The 15,597-nt window shown below is 42.7% G+C and overlaps 2 protein-coding genes across 2 annotated transcripts; both read left to right on the top strand.

Moving 5' to 3' along the window:
• The first annotated feature begins 822 nt into the window (after window positions 1-822).
• Window positions 823-6,599, top strand: LOC308124248 (uncharacterized protein). The gene is made up of 12 exons (XM_080487166.1): window positions 823-1,109; window positions 1,972-2,083; window positions 2,245-2,338; window positions 2,530-2,584; window positions 2,682-2,822; window positions 3,110-3,270; window positions 3,731-3,829; window positions 3,947-4,092; window positions 4,408-4,579; window positions 4,659-4,771; window positions 5,194-5,278; window positions 5,360-6,599. The coding sequence occupies exons 1-12, from the start codon at window positions 992-994 to the stop codon at window positions 5,417-5,419; spliced, it is 1,356 nt and encodes a 451-aa protein (XP_080343292.1). The 5' UTR covers window positions 823-991; the 3' UTR covers window positions 5,420-6,599.
• Window positions 6,600-8,579: 1,980 nt separating this feature from the next.
• rabep2 (rabaptin, RAB GTPase binding effector protein 2) lies at window positions 8,580-15,563 on the top strand. The gene is made up of 12 exons (XM_080487634.1): window positions 8,580-8,782; window positions 10,357-10,512; window positions 11,086-11,168; window positions 11,264-11,638; window positions 11,741-11,836; window positions 12,023-12,121; window positions 12,537-12,650; window positions 12,847-12,925; window positions 13,036-13,047; window positions 13,146-13,300; window positions 13,418-13,534; window positions 14,566-15,563. Exons 1-12 carry the CDS (start codon window positions 8,755-8,757, stop codon window positions 14,668-14,670), a joined length of 1,419 nt encoding a protein of 472 aa, XP_080343760.1. The 5' UTR covers window positions 8,580-8,754; the 3' UTR covers window positions 14,671-15,563.
• Window positions 15,564-15,597: the final 34 nt, after the last annotated feature.

Genomic DNA, 15,597 nt, shown 5'->3' with positions numbered 1-15,597 from the left:
TATAGCACCTCGGCCTGGATGTTTGCACACTCAATTGCTTACTCAGTTTGTAAAAAGGAGTTATTTGTTTATCTTTTGAGAGCCCTACATTATCTCCTCCGTACATTTTCTTGCATAGGTCCAGATGCAAAAATGCAAGTACGATGAATTGAGACCTTTAAACTATGAACTGTATGCATAGCATCTGTTCATTTTGCCAGTGTAATACAGACTGTGACCTTTACATTGCAGGCCAATGTATAATGGATAATGTTGTTGCTAATCATTTACTGAATTGAGGGCTACGGAGCTCCACATGTGAAATAAAACTTTAAATTGTGGCCAAATATGAATATTTTGTGGCCACAAATTTATATTTTGTGTCCTCTAGTTAGTCTATGCATTTTTGGGCATGAAAGACTAATTTGAGGCTGCAAAATAGTCCTTTGAGGCCACAAATTAATTATTTGTGGGCGCAAAATACAAATTTGAGTTATATTTCAGATGTCATGTATGGGGCTTCATACAGTGCAATGTTTTAATTTGGTCTTAAACGAGGAAACCTCTTTGCTCAGACAGTGTGCTGTATTGTGCAGTGATAAAGAAATGCAAAAAGTATTTTTAAAATTTTTAAGTTGTATCTATTTTTTTAAAGAACTTTTAGATTGTGTAAATGTAAAGTGCATTCTAAATAATAATAATATTTTTTTTATTTTTTATTTTAATTAAAATTTTACATCCAAAGTAACAGAATTGGATGTTTCAACAATCACCCTGTACAACTGTTTTCAAAATCGCATCGATGGACTACATTACCCAGAAGCCTCTGCTGTCAAATCCGCCCAGCTGAAGACGTGGCCGTGCGGCGTGTGGACGCCGCGTTGTTTCAGTGGACCGGGCGCGATTCAAAAGAGGCGAGCCGGGGCTTTGTGCTGGGCTTATACACTGAAGTGCTCCACTTTGGATGCTTCAACACGTCGATCTGAAACGTTAATCTCACCACTGTGCAACAATGTCCGGGAAAACCAAGAGCCGTAGTGCGGCCAACTCGGAGTCGATAAGCGGCGGCGTGTCCTGCGATGAGCGCATCCTGCGGGATTGTCATCAGCTGTACACGGATCCCAACAGCGGTGAGGAGGCTTCGCACTCACAACATGCATCGAAATCACTCCAATCTTCACTCCTGGGTTCGCTAAAGTGGGATCTCGAGCTGTTTGTTGTCTCACCGAGCCGCCGCCGGCTGATGCTAACCGTTAGCCGAGTTAGCTGGTCAGTGTGGTTTGGCTGACGTTGCGTTAGTTGGCATTAATACATTAAGACCAAATAAAACATCCGCCCAGGCTGGTAATGTTGAGTCACTTGGTTTTAGGATGCAGCTCTAGACTACCAGATCCTCTCCCAGAGGAAAAAGTTTTTACAAATGAAACCTGTAGATGTTTGAATGCCAAGAGTCCTACAGGTGACAGAAGATAAAGGAGCAGATTCTTCACACAGTTTCAACTTCTTTTTTATTTAAACAGTAAACTTTTTACTCTACACAGCTACCAGTGTTTTTGTTTTAACAAACCATTTTTTGCACATTACATTTAAATTCATTTTTCATTTGACTATGAAACTTTAAAGTAATCAGAATTTGTTCACTTCACACCATTAAACAGCATGTTTTTTCTTTTACGTGTTGCCACATTTATAAGGAGCGTGCATTTGTGGGATGAGCAGCAGAGCTGTGTATTGGAGTTGCAACCATGACAAATTTGATGACTCCTCTCTTGAAGTTTTCCCTTGCTGTTGCTATTAACTAATGGGAACAGACTCTATCCTCTAAGATCAGTAGGATAGAAGAACATAATTGAGCCCAACCCCATTGAACACTTTGGGGATCAGCCTGGATCGTCATTGTTCTGCCTCTGCTTGATGGAACCATCCTTTTTCCATGACTCATGTACCAGGTATTGCTATCAGTCATCATTAACTTTTTTTCTTATTCTTTAGGGTTGATCACAGTGGCTGAATCTGTTGGTGTCAAGCTGCTGCCGCCCAGAAAAAAAATCACTGTGATGCTGATGGGAAACCACTCTGCTGGAAAAAGCTCCTTCATCAACTGGTACGCTCTGTTCACTAACGATTATTCTGCTGCATGATTTCCAAGTTAAACTCAACCGATCAGAGAGACACCTGGTTATGTTGAGTTTTCCTGGTTTTGGTTTGTTGTTTAATGTTCCCGTCATGGACTGAACCTTGGCTGCTATGCTTTGATTTCCTCAGGTATGTGGAGGAGCACATTCAACGCACTGGAGTGGCAATTGAGACCCAAGGCTTCAGCTTTGTCACGAGTGGACGCAAGAGGGAATCTCTCACAGTGAGTGCAACAGTAAATTTAGTTAAAGCTGCTTTTATTGTATTTTTTCCCCAAAAGGGGTCCAATTCCCAAATGCACATGGTCACTCGAATGAATTGATCATGACATAGATTTATTGCTTCGACCAGAACGACAACTGCAGTGCAAACTATCTCTGACGGATCTGTTTTCTGTTATTTTGTTTTTCAAAGGGAAATGCTACTTTTCATCTATATCCACACTTCAAGCCTCTGCAGAATTTTGATGGTGAGTGTTTCAGATTGAGCCACAAGCTCTTTGTGTGCTTCACAACAAACAAGTCTTCCCCCCCGTTCTAATTTTTTGATCTTGCATACGTTTGTAGGTGTTGCTGAGTACGTGAGCACGGAGATCTGCACGTCGCGACAGAAACGGTTCAGCTTGGTGACGTTCGTTGATTCGCCAGGCTTGGTGGACGGTGATATGAAGTATCCATTTGACGTGGACGAGGTTCTTCTGTGGTTGGGTGAGGTGCCACGTTTTTCACTTTTCCTTTGGATCAAAATATTATGCGGTTTAAAAATGAGAAGATGAACAGATGGTACTAAACACTCTTTCAGGATATGGGAGGTCATTGTTTTGTTAAATCAATTGAAACTTTAAAACATTGTGTACCATAGAAGTTATACTGAATCCTAAATTAAAGCTTATGAGTCAGGAGAAGCCATTCTAATGTCTTCTCTCATTATTATTGATTTTGTAATGGGGAATCTATGGAGGAAAATAATGACCATCTCTCTTTGGCCCTTTCAGGTGATCTCTGTGACCTGATTCTGGTGTTTTTCGACCCCATGGGTCAGGCCCTTTGCAAGCGAACACTCAACATCGTGGATTTCCTGAATGAGGAACATGGAGACCGGCTGCATTTCTATCTGAGCAAAGCCGACGAGGCTGGAGGAGAGTCAGACAGACAGGTACACACCGGAATATGAGTTTGATGTGTGCTCCTGGTACAGTTTGCATTTCGATGAAAAGCCATCGGTCTTTACCTTTTTTTCTTTTGTCTACTGGTGGAGTTAACTTGGTGTATGTACCTATCATACATTATAGAAGCTGTAACCTGCTTAATACTCATGGTTTTAGGTTTACTTGCACATAGGAGACCTCCAGTGTAGCGTTGGGCCTTAAATCTGAAGAAGACAGAACCTAAAACTACAGAACAGCTGCTTTTTCATATCCTTGTATGTAGAGCAGTGCTCCTTCACGTTGAATGTCTTTAACGCAGCGTGACCGTGTGAAACATGTCGACTTATAGATGCTGTCTGGGTGTGCAAACTCACATTCCCATTATGTGAATGGGGATCAATCCCAGTAAGTGGGATTAGTTTCTTCCCTCCTTATGACTTCCTTCTATTTGTCTATTCTGTGTTTCAGAGAGTGATGATGCAGATTGTCCAGGAGCTGTGCAAGCGGCCAGGGCTCAACAAATGCGGTTTTGACATGCCCACCATCTACATTCCAAATCCAAACAGGGTGAGACTTGTTCTTTCATCCACGTACTGTCTAACGCGCTCCTCCTCCTAGTAACCTAAACACACTGGCTACTGTACGTTCAAAAAGAAGCTAAAATGTCTGTCGTTCCATTCTCAGCCAAGCCGCTGCATCAACCAGATTGAGGAGGTTTGTCGCACCATTGAGAAAACCATCAACCAGACGGTTCAGAATACACTGAACTCTCTGGAGAAGGACTGTGAGCTTATCACCGAAGCCATCACAGAAACACTCCTCCGCGACAGGTAACGCCGGCACGGTTAAAAGATAAAATAAAATTCATGCAGCAGTGACGTCACATTCAGTTCTTCATTTTGGTTTTCTCCAAAATGGACTGAATGTGTGAATCTGCAGGACCTACTAACAAAGGCATAAAATCACATTCACTATATTTCTGTAGCATTTTAAAAAAAACAACCAAAGTTGGTTCTTCACACACTTCCACAGTCGAAGTGGAGCATAAGATTAAACGGAACGTATGTCAATGTAAAAAGGAGACTTACAGAAGTTTGATTTCCTGCAGCGTCGCCCAGACTAACCCCGACCCTCTGGTGTTGCAGGCAGACCACCTTCGGAAACCGACGTGCCCGCTGTAAGAGCTGGATCCTGACTCTGTTGGGTTTCAGCATCCCGCTGGCTCTGATGGTTCTGCTGGCGCTGGGCACTATGTCCCGGGAGCTGCTGCTGGAAGTTCTGGGCCCGCAGGGCTTCGAGTCTCTTTCCATCTACATGGCGAGTGCTTCTTTCTCTGTGTCGCGGTCCACACATGGACCTAGATGGAGTCTAATGGAGACCGCTGTTGTGTTCTCAGACTCCCGTCATCAAGTTATTTGACTCCATGACTGTGAAGCAGCTTCTGTACATCTGTGGTGGGATGGTGCTTCTCTCCTTCCTCCTCATCATCATTTCTCACTTCTTCTTCAGGTAGAAAACTTTCTTTTGTTACACAAATGTGTGTGTGAGCCCTCTTCTCTCCTTGTACTGTGAGAGGTGGCTGATGGGAAAACATACTTTCAAGCCTTAACGACTGAATTTTTTTCTTATTTTGCTGTAAAATGAATGTCTTTGTTTTTGAATGGGGCATGACTTCATTACCAGATTCATAATGACAACTTGGTTGCGTCTTTAAATTTCAGTCTCCCAATTTACTTTGCTCTCACACCATTTTCATCCTGCTGCTGCTGTTACTTTCATTTCCCCCTGAGGAACAAAAATAATCCGTTTTGTTTCAAACAGGAAGTCTCAGTTGCGTGTCCACTGTTGGCGTATGGTTTCAGGTTTGCCGAGTTGTTTCTACCAAATAAGACACTCTCTTTTTCCTCCTCGAACAATTTTTTTTTTTTTAGAACTCGACCAACCATGTCCGGCAAGCAGAAAAGACAACTGCAGGAGAAGCTGGACTACATTCAGGAGGTCGTCAAGTCCAAAAAGGTAGTTTGTGTGTGAAAATGCTTAATGTTCCGATAATAAATTGACCGTTTTGATTCTGATGGCTCGTTTTTCACCTCGTAGAAAAAGCTCTATGAAGAATATTTACGCCAGAGTGTGAGCGACCACGACATGGACTTGTGAGGACTGAAGAATTCCCACAGTGACTGAGGACCAGCTGAAATCCTGGATTTGTAGAGATTTCCCATCAGCAGCCACTCTGCAGTTAAACGCACATGACCCAGCAACACTTCCATGTACTGGTGCTTAGAGTACTCTAAACCCTGTTTACCTATTAGATGATGTTACCTCTGTACAAACGGTTTCAGCACACTACCTGCAGATAGGATGAGCCTTTGTTACTGATCGCTTCCCGGAAGTATTTCTAAACATGAAATCTGTGCCTCTGCTCCTCTCGACGAACTTCAGGCTTATACCACTTTTAAGATATTTAAAGTTTTCCAAACTATTTATATTTTTGTTGAACAACATATAGCACTGGTTAGTGTGAGTCACTTTGTATGAGCTCCTGTTGCCAGCATTTTCTACAGCACACGCCTCGACTGCTCGGTACAATGAAGTTCCATTTTAAATGTTAATCCTGTTCACAACATGAATGACCGTGGGTTACCGATCGTATTCAAGACAACTATCCTCACAACGGCAGCTGTTGAAGGCTGAGCAATCGGTAGCGTTACTAGGGACCTATTCAACTTTTTGTATTTTCTTTCTACATTGTGGTTTTTCTCTTAAAACAAACCTAAATAAATAAAGGTGATGTCCAACATCTAATGTGATCAGACTTCTTGAGCCTCCACTTTACAGTCGACCAGTTCTTTGTGCATTTTCACTCTTTGGATCATGTTTACATGTTGTTACAGTTCACAATACAATTCCACATAAATGTACACACGAGCTGTGACCTGCAATATGCATTGCTGCAGCATCTGTGATGTACTGTCTCGGCACATCCTGGTCAATCAACTTTGTGTATATAAACAGTTTTCACTGTCCGCCCTGGCAGCATATTGGGCTCAGTTGGGACCTGATTCATAGTTGTGGCAGAAAGATAAGTCGGTGCAAAACCCGACCAAGTGCGTGATGCAAGTTTCAATGACTTGCAATGGTTATCTCCACAGCAAAATAAAAAGCTGCTAAATAACAGTTTGTACAAGACATCTGTTCCTGATGGTGCTGCGCTGAGTGATATCTAAATTCATAGGACTTTATGGGTGTATGAGTCCTTAACAAGTGCACTTTGGCACTGGTATTGCAGGAGGCTGGGAGCTATTTATGTAGTTATATCAATAAAGAAATGGATATGAATTCCCTTAGTTTTCTTCTTGTGTCACAGTTTAGCTCTTGTTCATGAATAATGGGTCGGACTGGAATAATCTGTAGATATCAGATTTCTAGTTGTTGAGCTGAGAATAGAAGATTGTGGTGTAAGAGAGCAGAGGGCCGGAGGTCAAGTCCAATCACTTCTATGAATAGACATTTTTTGTGAGAGCGAGTGGATATCAGCTCCTCTGCACCACGAGTTCAAGAGCTGCCAAGAACAAAGTAGTTCCAGATTCTGTACAGTTTGTTTTCCAAACCAAACACACGGAACCATAAATCATATTTCAAAGCAAATCACAAATATCTCTGGGTCAAACTGATGATCTTTGATAATATAGTATTTTTCTGTTGGAAGCAGAAAACAGGACTTAACATGACGTAAACATAGAGAGGACACCGACGACAGCAGGTTGTTAAGGCCAGAACCTTACCTGTCACAACCACAGTCTTCCGTTCAAACACAGGCCAGTGCAGGGTTTTGTTTTGTGGGTTGAGCTGGTCAAAGATATTACATGTTGGCACATAAACATATTCTCCACTATGCAGGGGACACATTACACAGTGTCTATGGCCACCAGGTCTGTTTTTTTTTTCTGCACATACAGCAGCTCTACATCAAAGAACGATGTGAACGAATCACTGGCATGAAAATAACCTTAATACAATGATTGTCTTTCTGTGTGGAGATTGCATGTTCTTTACGAGCATGTGTGGATTTTCCTCCCCCAGTCCAAAAACCATGCTGTTGAGGTTAATAGGTGCTTGTCAATCAACATACCTTTTCTTCTCTTCATAGCTCTAGACATAGAACTTTAAAAGGTTTATGTTATTATGACCATACTGCACCACTTGTGATTTTTTTTCCCATTGTGGCTCATTGACCTGGACCCTGGGCTGCAAATGTATGCAGGATGCAGGATCTGCATGCAGGATGTGGCTGTATTAGCCTTTAAAAACGAAAAAAATAAATCTAACATGCCTGCCCTTTAGCCAGTGAGATGTCACTAGTCTGAGCAGGTTTAGAGGCGGGGGGAACAGGAAGGGGGTGGGCGTGTTTCCGCAGGCTTAGACCGGGGAAAGTTGTTTCCTGAAGTCAGGGTTGCCAGGTCTGCGGGTTTGCCGCATATTTGAAGTGTTAGAAATTAGTTTGGGCCTTGAAGAGATCCATTTTATATGCAATTGATATGAGAAATATCTCCGAATAGAGATCATAACCTTGCTCGTTGACATGAACGTTTTAACCACTTGTGTAGTAAACCACTTGTTTCTATGTAATAAAAACACCAACAAATGTACACAGAAGAGTATACTGTGAAGCTCCTACATGTAAGAAATTAAATGTGTCTCCACATGTGATCCAGATGCTGCTGCTGTTAGAGAAGCACTTTTAAATCCCTGAGTAAACAGCTCACACTGTGTTATGAATTAATCCTTCAGTTTTCTCTTGCCCTGCAGGTTCTAAGATATCACTTGTCTGAGCACACAGTCCTGTGGTTTCCTGAGCGCGTTACTGATCCACCTACACTTCCCTCTGTGTATTTTGTGTGCCGTTCTTTCCCGGTTGGTTCTCTCCCATAGATCTTTATGAGGGATTACCAAATGCCATCGGATCCTAATAAGGGAACGCAGGCACTGGACGCTGTCTGTTTTCAGAGAAGTCACAAGGGAGAGATAATCTATGTCAAAACAGATATAATTGAGAACCCAACTCAGCGTTTCTAAAAAAAAGCTAAACACTAAAAACGATTTTCAAACACCCTATGGCAAAGACAATTTCAGGATGCACATTTGGAAGAATTTTCCGGTTATTTAGAATTAATTCAAGGAAAAAAGTGCATTAATTTTAAACGTTGGTGTGAAATTTGGGAGTTGTGACCCAGTTAAGATGAGAGAGGGAGGGGGAGGGGGGGGGGGGGGGGGGGGGGGGGGTTGTATGTGGCTGTTTGGCTGGATTTTGTACCTCAGACCTGGCAACTTTGCCAGAAGTTGACGCCGTGTTGATAATTTCCACACTGAAGTCCCTCTGCTCGGACAAAATGACTTCGACGCGTGTGTCCGGTGTTTGCTGAGTGTTTTCGTTTTGTTTTCTTAGTTGTTTTTTTTAACCCTCTATTTGAAGTGGCGGTGAGCTGCTGGACATGTCCGGAGAGAAGACCGAGGAAAGAGGTGGGCTGGAGAAAAAGTGCAACTTTAATCCGCTCCAAGTTGCGCCGCTGACGCCCTGAATAGAAAATCTACCGGGCAGAATAAGAGTTCAGATTGACTTGTTGACTGTCTTCGTCCTAACCTGTGGCTGGTGGTCAGCTCTCTGACGGTCGGCCTGTTAGCATCGCTGCCCTGTTTAACGGACGAGGCGCTGCTAGCCGCGAGCTAACGCTTTGGCTCAGTGGTTGGTTTTCAAACTGCGGGCCGCGGACCTTGGTGAGGTCCGGAGGAAAGAACCGTGTCTGGTCCGGGGAGGCGTCGTAATGTTATAACGCTGCCATAAACACATTATAACACAGAGATAAATCTAAATTATTTTTGTGTGTGGGTAAGTAGCTTGGATGTGAGTTGATGACTTTGGATCAGAAGTTCCCAGGTTCGATTCCCACAGTGGGAGTTTAGTTTAATTTATATTTGCAAAGCACAACCCTTTGAATGTCTCACAAGTAGGGATGTTATAATGGATCCATGTACATATTGTATCCAGCTGCCAGTAGAAATAAGAATTTAGCTTGATGTGAACTAACATTTTTGTAATGTATAGTAAAAATAGTGAGAATGTAAGCGTGAGGACATGTCCTCACAATCACACAAGCAATCCATAAGTACATAAGTAGCTTAAAGTGACCTGGGTGTGTTCAAACAGTGTGGCGAGTGTGTGCGTATACACGCACACACTCGCCACACTGTTTGAACACATATACGTATACATACTTGGAGCTGCTGTGAAGCCCATCCATCATTTGGAGCACCTCAGGGTTCAGTCAATCAGTCCATCTTTATTTATATTGCACTTTTCAGACAATAATGCTTATACACATGTGGTATGAGTGCCTGTGTGGAGACACAAGCACACAATTATCCACATTAATAAAACAAATACAATTAAACGGGAAGCGTAATACAGTGTACTGGGAGAAAAATGATGAACAGGAAATTACTTTAATTGAATCTTATAACTGCTAATGAGGACATATTGGACATCACACAGTTGCTGCAGTTTTATTGATTGCAGATTATAACTACAGTCTCTGGTCTTTGACCTCAATGTGTTCAACATCCTCAGACTTGCCAATAACTACGCCTCATTCAAAGTTACTTACGTCACATTGCTTTCCCTTTCTGTTTTACAGTTTCAACTCGAGCAGGACATCTTTGTTATGTCAACATCCCTCGATGCGTTGGGTTGCTTTCTCAGCTGTTTAAATATTTGCAGTTCAAATGAATGCATATCTCTTTGTAATGTTGCTCACCTGTGACATGACGTGTTGAGCTGAATCATCAATGCAGACCTTCAGCCATCCATCTTCTACCGCTTTAGCCCCCTCGGGGTTGCAGGGTGAATGTACAACTTAAACATGTTGCCCGACGACCACAAGGCATCATCGCTCACATTTATTAAGTTGTAAATTAAAAAATTAACATATGAATGATTAAAGTGGCATGAGGGTAACTTCTTCCACAAACCTATTCATACACTCTCTTTCATACACAACATACTGAAACCACTTTTCTTTTCCTCCTTTTCTCCTCAGAGGCCGGCCTGCAGGCCCAGCTAGCCGATTGCCGAGCCCAGGTGGAACACTGGCAGGGTGTGGCAACGATCTGCGAGCTGAGCAAACAGGAGGAACTGGCAGAGCTGCAAAAACAATGTGATCAAGAGATTCAGTCACTTCAGGAGGCTCTCAGAGGTCAGTGCTCATGTTCTTAATGTGCCTTTTCGTTAGGAAGCGGGATTGTGTCTTCGGCTCTTGTGTTTACTTTATCATAACAATCACATATGAAAGTAGTTTCCTTGGTTTTTATTGCAGAATGACGTCAGACACTGAGCAGCTTGATATTAGGCTGGGTGGAGGCGTCCGATCGGCACCAACACTAAAAGACTTGTAGATTTTTATCATCTGAAAACGTCTCAGTGCGGATGAAAAGAGACAAAAGCCAAAATGTCCGGGCACTTTGCTCTGTGATACTCGTGAGTTAATTAGAATTAACTTGATGTTGTTTGGAAGCTACCTAAGCTTGAGCTGAGTTCATTTGAACCAGCTGTGTCTAACAAGCGTGAACACACCCAGAATAGTTTAGTGAAATATTTAAAACGTTGGTCCACTTCAGATTTTGGGTGTATAGAGGAGACTCATGCACATATACTTTGATTTCGATAGAGACTTCCATCTGTGTTGTGTTTCAAGTCAAACGCTGAAGCTGAATATCCATCCAGATATTTGCTATTCTTCAATGTTTCCACATTCTTGTTTTGTTGCCAGAGACGGCGGCGCAGTATGAGGGCAGAATAGCCGTCCTGCAGTCTCAGTCTCTGGAGTGGAGGAGAGTAAGTCTGCAGAGCACGGTCAGTCTGTTTGTTTTTTCTAAAATGATTTCCAACGGTTTCCGTCTTGGTTTTGCCATTTGTTTATTGGTTTTTTTTTCGCCCCCACCTGTCAGGTCAGCGGAAAGAAGGGCAGGATGGATGCCGAAGCCTCCTCCAACGAATCCCCGGCCTCCAAAGCCAACAGCCTGACAGAAAGCGAGGCGGCATCGACAGAAAAAACACGAAGCCCACCGGCAGAGCAAGAAGCGGTGGCGGAGGCTGAGGGGGCTTCGCCGCCGACAGAGGGTTATTTCTCACTAAGGAACTGTGATTCAGCCTCACTGTCTTCGTTCTCCTTGGACACCCCGTCTCTGCCCAGAAAACTCCACGCTCAAGAAGACACCGACTCTTTGCTCTCCACCGGAACGTTGGTGCCCGAAGCCATTTACCTGCCGCCGGCCGGACACCGGCTGGTCACGCACAACGACTGGGATGCCCTCAACGCCCAGGTTTGCTTTTGAAATTCAGTTTGCCTCTGAGCTAACCGCGGCGCGCCATTTCTCACTTATCCATGTGGATTCTGAAAAAAAAAACAACTTTGTGGTGCACAGTTGTCGGAGCTGCGAGGCGAAGCGAGTCGGCTGCAGGCGGAGAAGGAGGAGCTGGAGAAGGAGCTGGACACCCAGACCAACCACACGCACAAACAGGTGTGTGTGTGTGTGTGTGTGTGTGTGTGTGTGTGTGTGTGTGTGTGTGTGTGTGTGTGTGTGTGTGTGTGTGTGTGTGTGTGTGTGTGTGTGTGTGTGTGTGTGTGTGTGTGTGTGTGTGTGTGTGTGTGTGTGTGTGTGTGTGTGTGTGTGTAAAGACATGCTAATGTGTGTGTGTGTGTTCAGGTGTCAGTGCTGCAGTCCCAGGTCCAGTCCTCAGAAGCCCTCCTGCAGGATTTACAGAAATCTTTTAGTCAATCACAGAACGCAGTCCAGAGCCGACTGGTGAGTGGGAACGTTCAAATCCGATTTTCTACATGCTAATTGGTGAGATGACTGGTGGATTTGGTCACTTGTGCCGTGAGCCAGGTCGAAGGCTTTGCCTTGGCATTACATTAAGACCGCTGCTTTTACATATTTTTACTGCACAAACATACAAGTGACGTTGGACCATTTCATCTACCTTGAGATGCGAGTGATGACTGTAAAAAGTTGATCTAATTTGTTGAGTTTTCTCACCGTCCTTTGCACTTAATTTGTCTTTTAAAAGAAAAACAAGCCTGCAAAAGAAAGTAATTGGCATCTTTGATCATCACTGCAGTAGCAAAGCCAAATGCCTCTACCTGATTCCTGAAGCGTGTTCTATATTTGCCTGTAACATGTATATGTTATTGACGTGCATTTCACGTTTCCTGTCCAGGCAGAGTTGTCCATGTCTCAGAGGAAGGTGTGCAGCGAGCTGTCGAGACTGAAAGGAGAAGAGGTTGAGGAGGAAGAGCCAGACGCCAACACTTCGCTATCGTCATCTTTACATGTACAGTTACTGTTTTAACGCTTCACCTCCGTGGCAGAGAAACACTGGACTAGAGAGAAAACACAACTATTTTCATTACATACACACTTTCTACTCTCCATTCAGCTTTATTGAGATGAAAAAAACTAAACAAACCTCATTTGACTCATGCAGGACTTTAATGCAGTCTCTCATTTGAAACAATAAATCCCTGCAGGGGGTGCACTGTGAGGAACGTCTTCGCATTGAAATCGTCAACCTGAGGGAGCAGCTGGACATGAAGACCGAGGAGAGCGGTCTGTGGGATTATTTAATACCTTGGTGAATCTTCTTCGCTGATGATCGTAATACTGACGTGATCTCTTTTCCTTTCCCGTCTGCTCCCACTGGTCAATGCTCTCATCAGAAGTTTTAGAGGGTAAGACAACAGCTCATTCTGTAGACCTGTCAGATGTTTTGATATTCAACTTTTCAGCGTTGCAGCGCTAACATGAAGGCTTGTGTCTGTGATTGCAGTGCAGTTTTCCAGTTTGAAGACCGAGACCGAGAGGATCCAGGCTCAGAGGGACGACGTCCAGGCTGAGCTGCTGGCCTGCCGCACTGAGCTGGAAGGCCTGCGGGTGGCGCTCTCACATGTTCAGGGCACCAGCAAGTCCCTCAGCAGTGATAAGGTATACTCTGTCTGCTCCTAGTATGTGTTTTCCACATATATATGATCGCTTGATAGTACAAAAGTGAGGATCACTGGGATTAAAGTCACATATGTGTTTGATCGCTGTGGCTGTTAGGCTGCGCTGCAACAGCAGTGTCTGGAGCTGCGGAGTCAAGTGATCAGCCTGCGCTCTCAGGTGGACACCAGCCAGACTGTACAGATGGACTTCGTCCAGCTCTCACAGTCACTTCAGGTAGGTAACATCAGAAACTTTACCATGCTGTGTTCTTATATCACGATCTAAAAAAAGAAAAGAAAAAAAAAAGTACTTGATCTAATCCAATCAGAGCGCGAGCAACACCTGGAGCTTTTACTAAAGAAACACATGCAGGCAGGCCGTAGCAACCAGCTGCTGGTTTCAGTCTGTGGGAATCTGCGGAGCCTGTTAAAGCAGCGACACGCTGTGTGATATTGATCGTCTCAGACAAAACTTAAGCAATCGTAACAATCTTAACAGCCAATAGAAAAACAGATGAAACTCATAGAGGAGAAAATTCCCAAAGGGTCACTTGAAATATTAGCGCTCCTATTGAGGCCCGAGACATAAAACAATTGACTTGATTTTTGCTCAATAAGAATTACCTCTTGATAAAAAAAAAGCTGGGTTTGTTTTTACACGGTTTTTATGAGCTACTGTTGCTCGGCATCACTTTTTCTTAGAGTCCCAGTCTTTGTCTGGAGATCATGATGCATTTTTTTCTATATTTTGAGTTCAGTAAATTAATAACTAAAAACAATATTAAATAATTGGCCATTTTTTCTCATTGTGATAAACTAATTCTGTGAGGTAACACTTGGTAGCTCTGCGAGCCAAGATGCCATATCCAACCAATAATGTAATAATGACCCGTTATGTGGAAGATTTCACAGTTTTAATAAAATAATAAAGCCAATAATGGCAGAAATTGAAGGGCCTTATGATGCCCAGGTCTGACGTACAGGATACCGTTGTTATTTTTGCATATTGCTTATATTGGTTATTAAAATAAAATATTTTAATGTTCTTAAAAATGTAATCATGCTTTTCAAATTGAGGTTGTTTTATATTTTTTTTTTTTGCAGATTTCTCACATTTATTGCAAACATAATTAAATTCAAATGTTTCTGAAAGAAATTAATGCGTGGAAAACTGTTGTAGAAATGGATCAAATCGGTAGAAACTCCCATCGAGATCCCTGAAGCCGAACGTCAGTGAACATGACTCTTCACCTGTTTCTGCTCCAGGTGAAGCTGGAGGTGATTCGACAGGCCGAGACTCTGGAACAAGTGAGGAAAATCCTAGAAGATAAAGTCAGTGAAGGTGGTTCTCCGCCTGCTGACGTTTCATGAGTTTTTGAGAAATTGGAACCAAAGAACACGGACCAAGACTGAACATCCGAAGAGTGACTAAAAGGAGTCGACCGACCGTGACCACGAGAAACATGGCTGCTGTGGCGACCACCGGCGACCACTGGAGCGACCGCGGCTGCTGCTGTTAGCTCTTTTTTTATTATTATGGAAGTACTCCTGGAAAACATATTTTGTTTACTGTTAAATGAACCTGGAACGGTTTGTCGGTGACCAAAGCTGTGACGAAGAGTCAATGAACTTTTAATACTTCACATGTAGAAACGCATTTATTCGCCTGTTAATAGAAAATATAAACATATTATGTTTACATAACTGACACCTCCAGCTTACGGTCTTACACTGTGTGAAGAAGATCCTGATGAAGCACAGAAAACACAGTGCAATAATGAAGTGATGCCAACTACAGACTTTTCCTGAAGTTACCACATTAAAATAAGTTATTTTTTAAATCCTAGATATATAACTTGTTTTTTTATCTGACGTTAACATTCCAGCATGATCTTCAGACTCAGGCAATTTTATTACCAAGAATGAAGAAAAGTGAAAAACATTAAAATATAATTGTCGCTTCATGGTAATGCACATTGAAAACTAAATTACAAGTGATATGACACTGCCATGTTTGTATGTTGTGTGTTCAAAGTTTAATGTACAGGGAGGACCTTTCTTTCCGTGAAGATGGTTTCATGTGAAATTATGGAGGTGAATGAACATGGATGTAGATAAGATTCATACTGCTATCTACAATAAAGAACTCTATTGAAGCTATGATATAAATCCATTTATCCATCTATCTGCAAACTGCACACAGAAAGGCCCCATCATAACTCGGCCGATGAAACAGAAAACAGACTCATTTATTTATTACATATCTTTATTCTTTAAGAATAAAATCAACGCAGAATG

Source organism: Lipophrys pholis (assembly GCF_963383615.2).
Source record: "Lipophrys pholis genome assembly, chromosome: 19".
Lineage (NCBI taxonomy): Eukaryota > Metazoa > Chordata > Actinopteri > Blenniiformes > Blenniidae > Lipophrys > Lipophrys pholis.
This window is presented reverse-complemented; position numbering and strand designations above follow the sequence as displayed.

What these genes read in the sequence shown, in the direction of transcription:
- rabep2 (XM_080487634.1), top strand. Translation starts at nt 8,755, where the DNA reads ATGTCCGGAGAGAAGACCGAGGAAAGAG. An exon ending in AGAGAAGACCGAGGAAAGAG is followed by an intron (nt 8,783 to 10,356) that starts GTGGGCTGGAGA and finishes TTTTCTCCTCAG; the next exon opens with AGGCCGGCCTGCAGGCCCAG. An exon ending in GGGATGCCCTCAACGCCCAG is followed by an intron (nt 11,639 to 11,740) that starts GTTTGCTTTTGA and finishes TGTGGTGCACAG; the next exon opens with TTGTCGGAGCTGCGAGGCGA.
- LOC308124248 (XM_080487166.1), top strand. Translation starts at nt 992, where the DNA reads ATGTCCGGGAAAACCAAGAGCCGTAGTGCGGCCAACTCGGAGTCGATA. An exon ending in AAAAGCTCCTTCATCAACTG is followed by an intron (nt 2,084 to 2,244) that starts GTACGCTCTGTT and finishes TGATTTCCTCAG; the next exon opens with GTATGTGGAGGAGCACATTC. An exon ending in ATTTCTCACTTCTTCTTCAG is followed by an intron (nt 4,772 to 5,193) that starts GTAGAAAACTTT and finishes TTTTTTTTTTAG; the next exon opens with AACTCGACCAACCATGTCCG.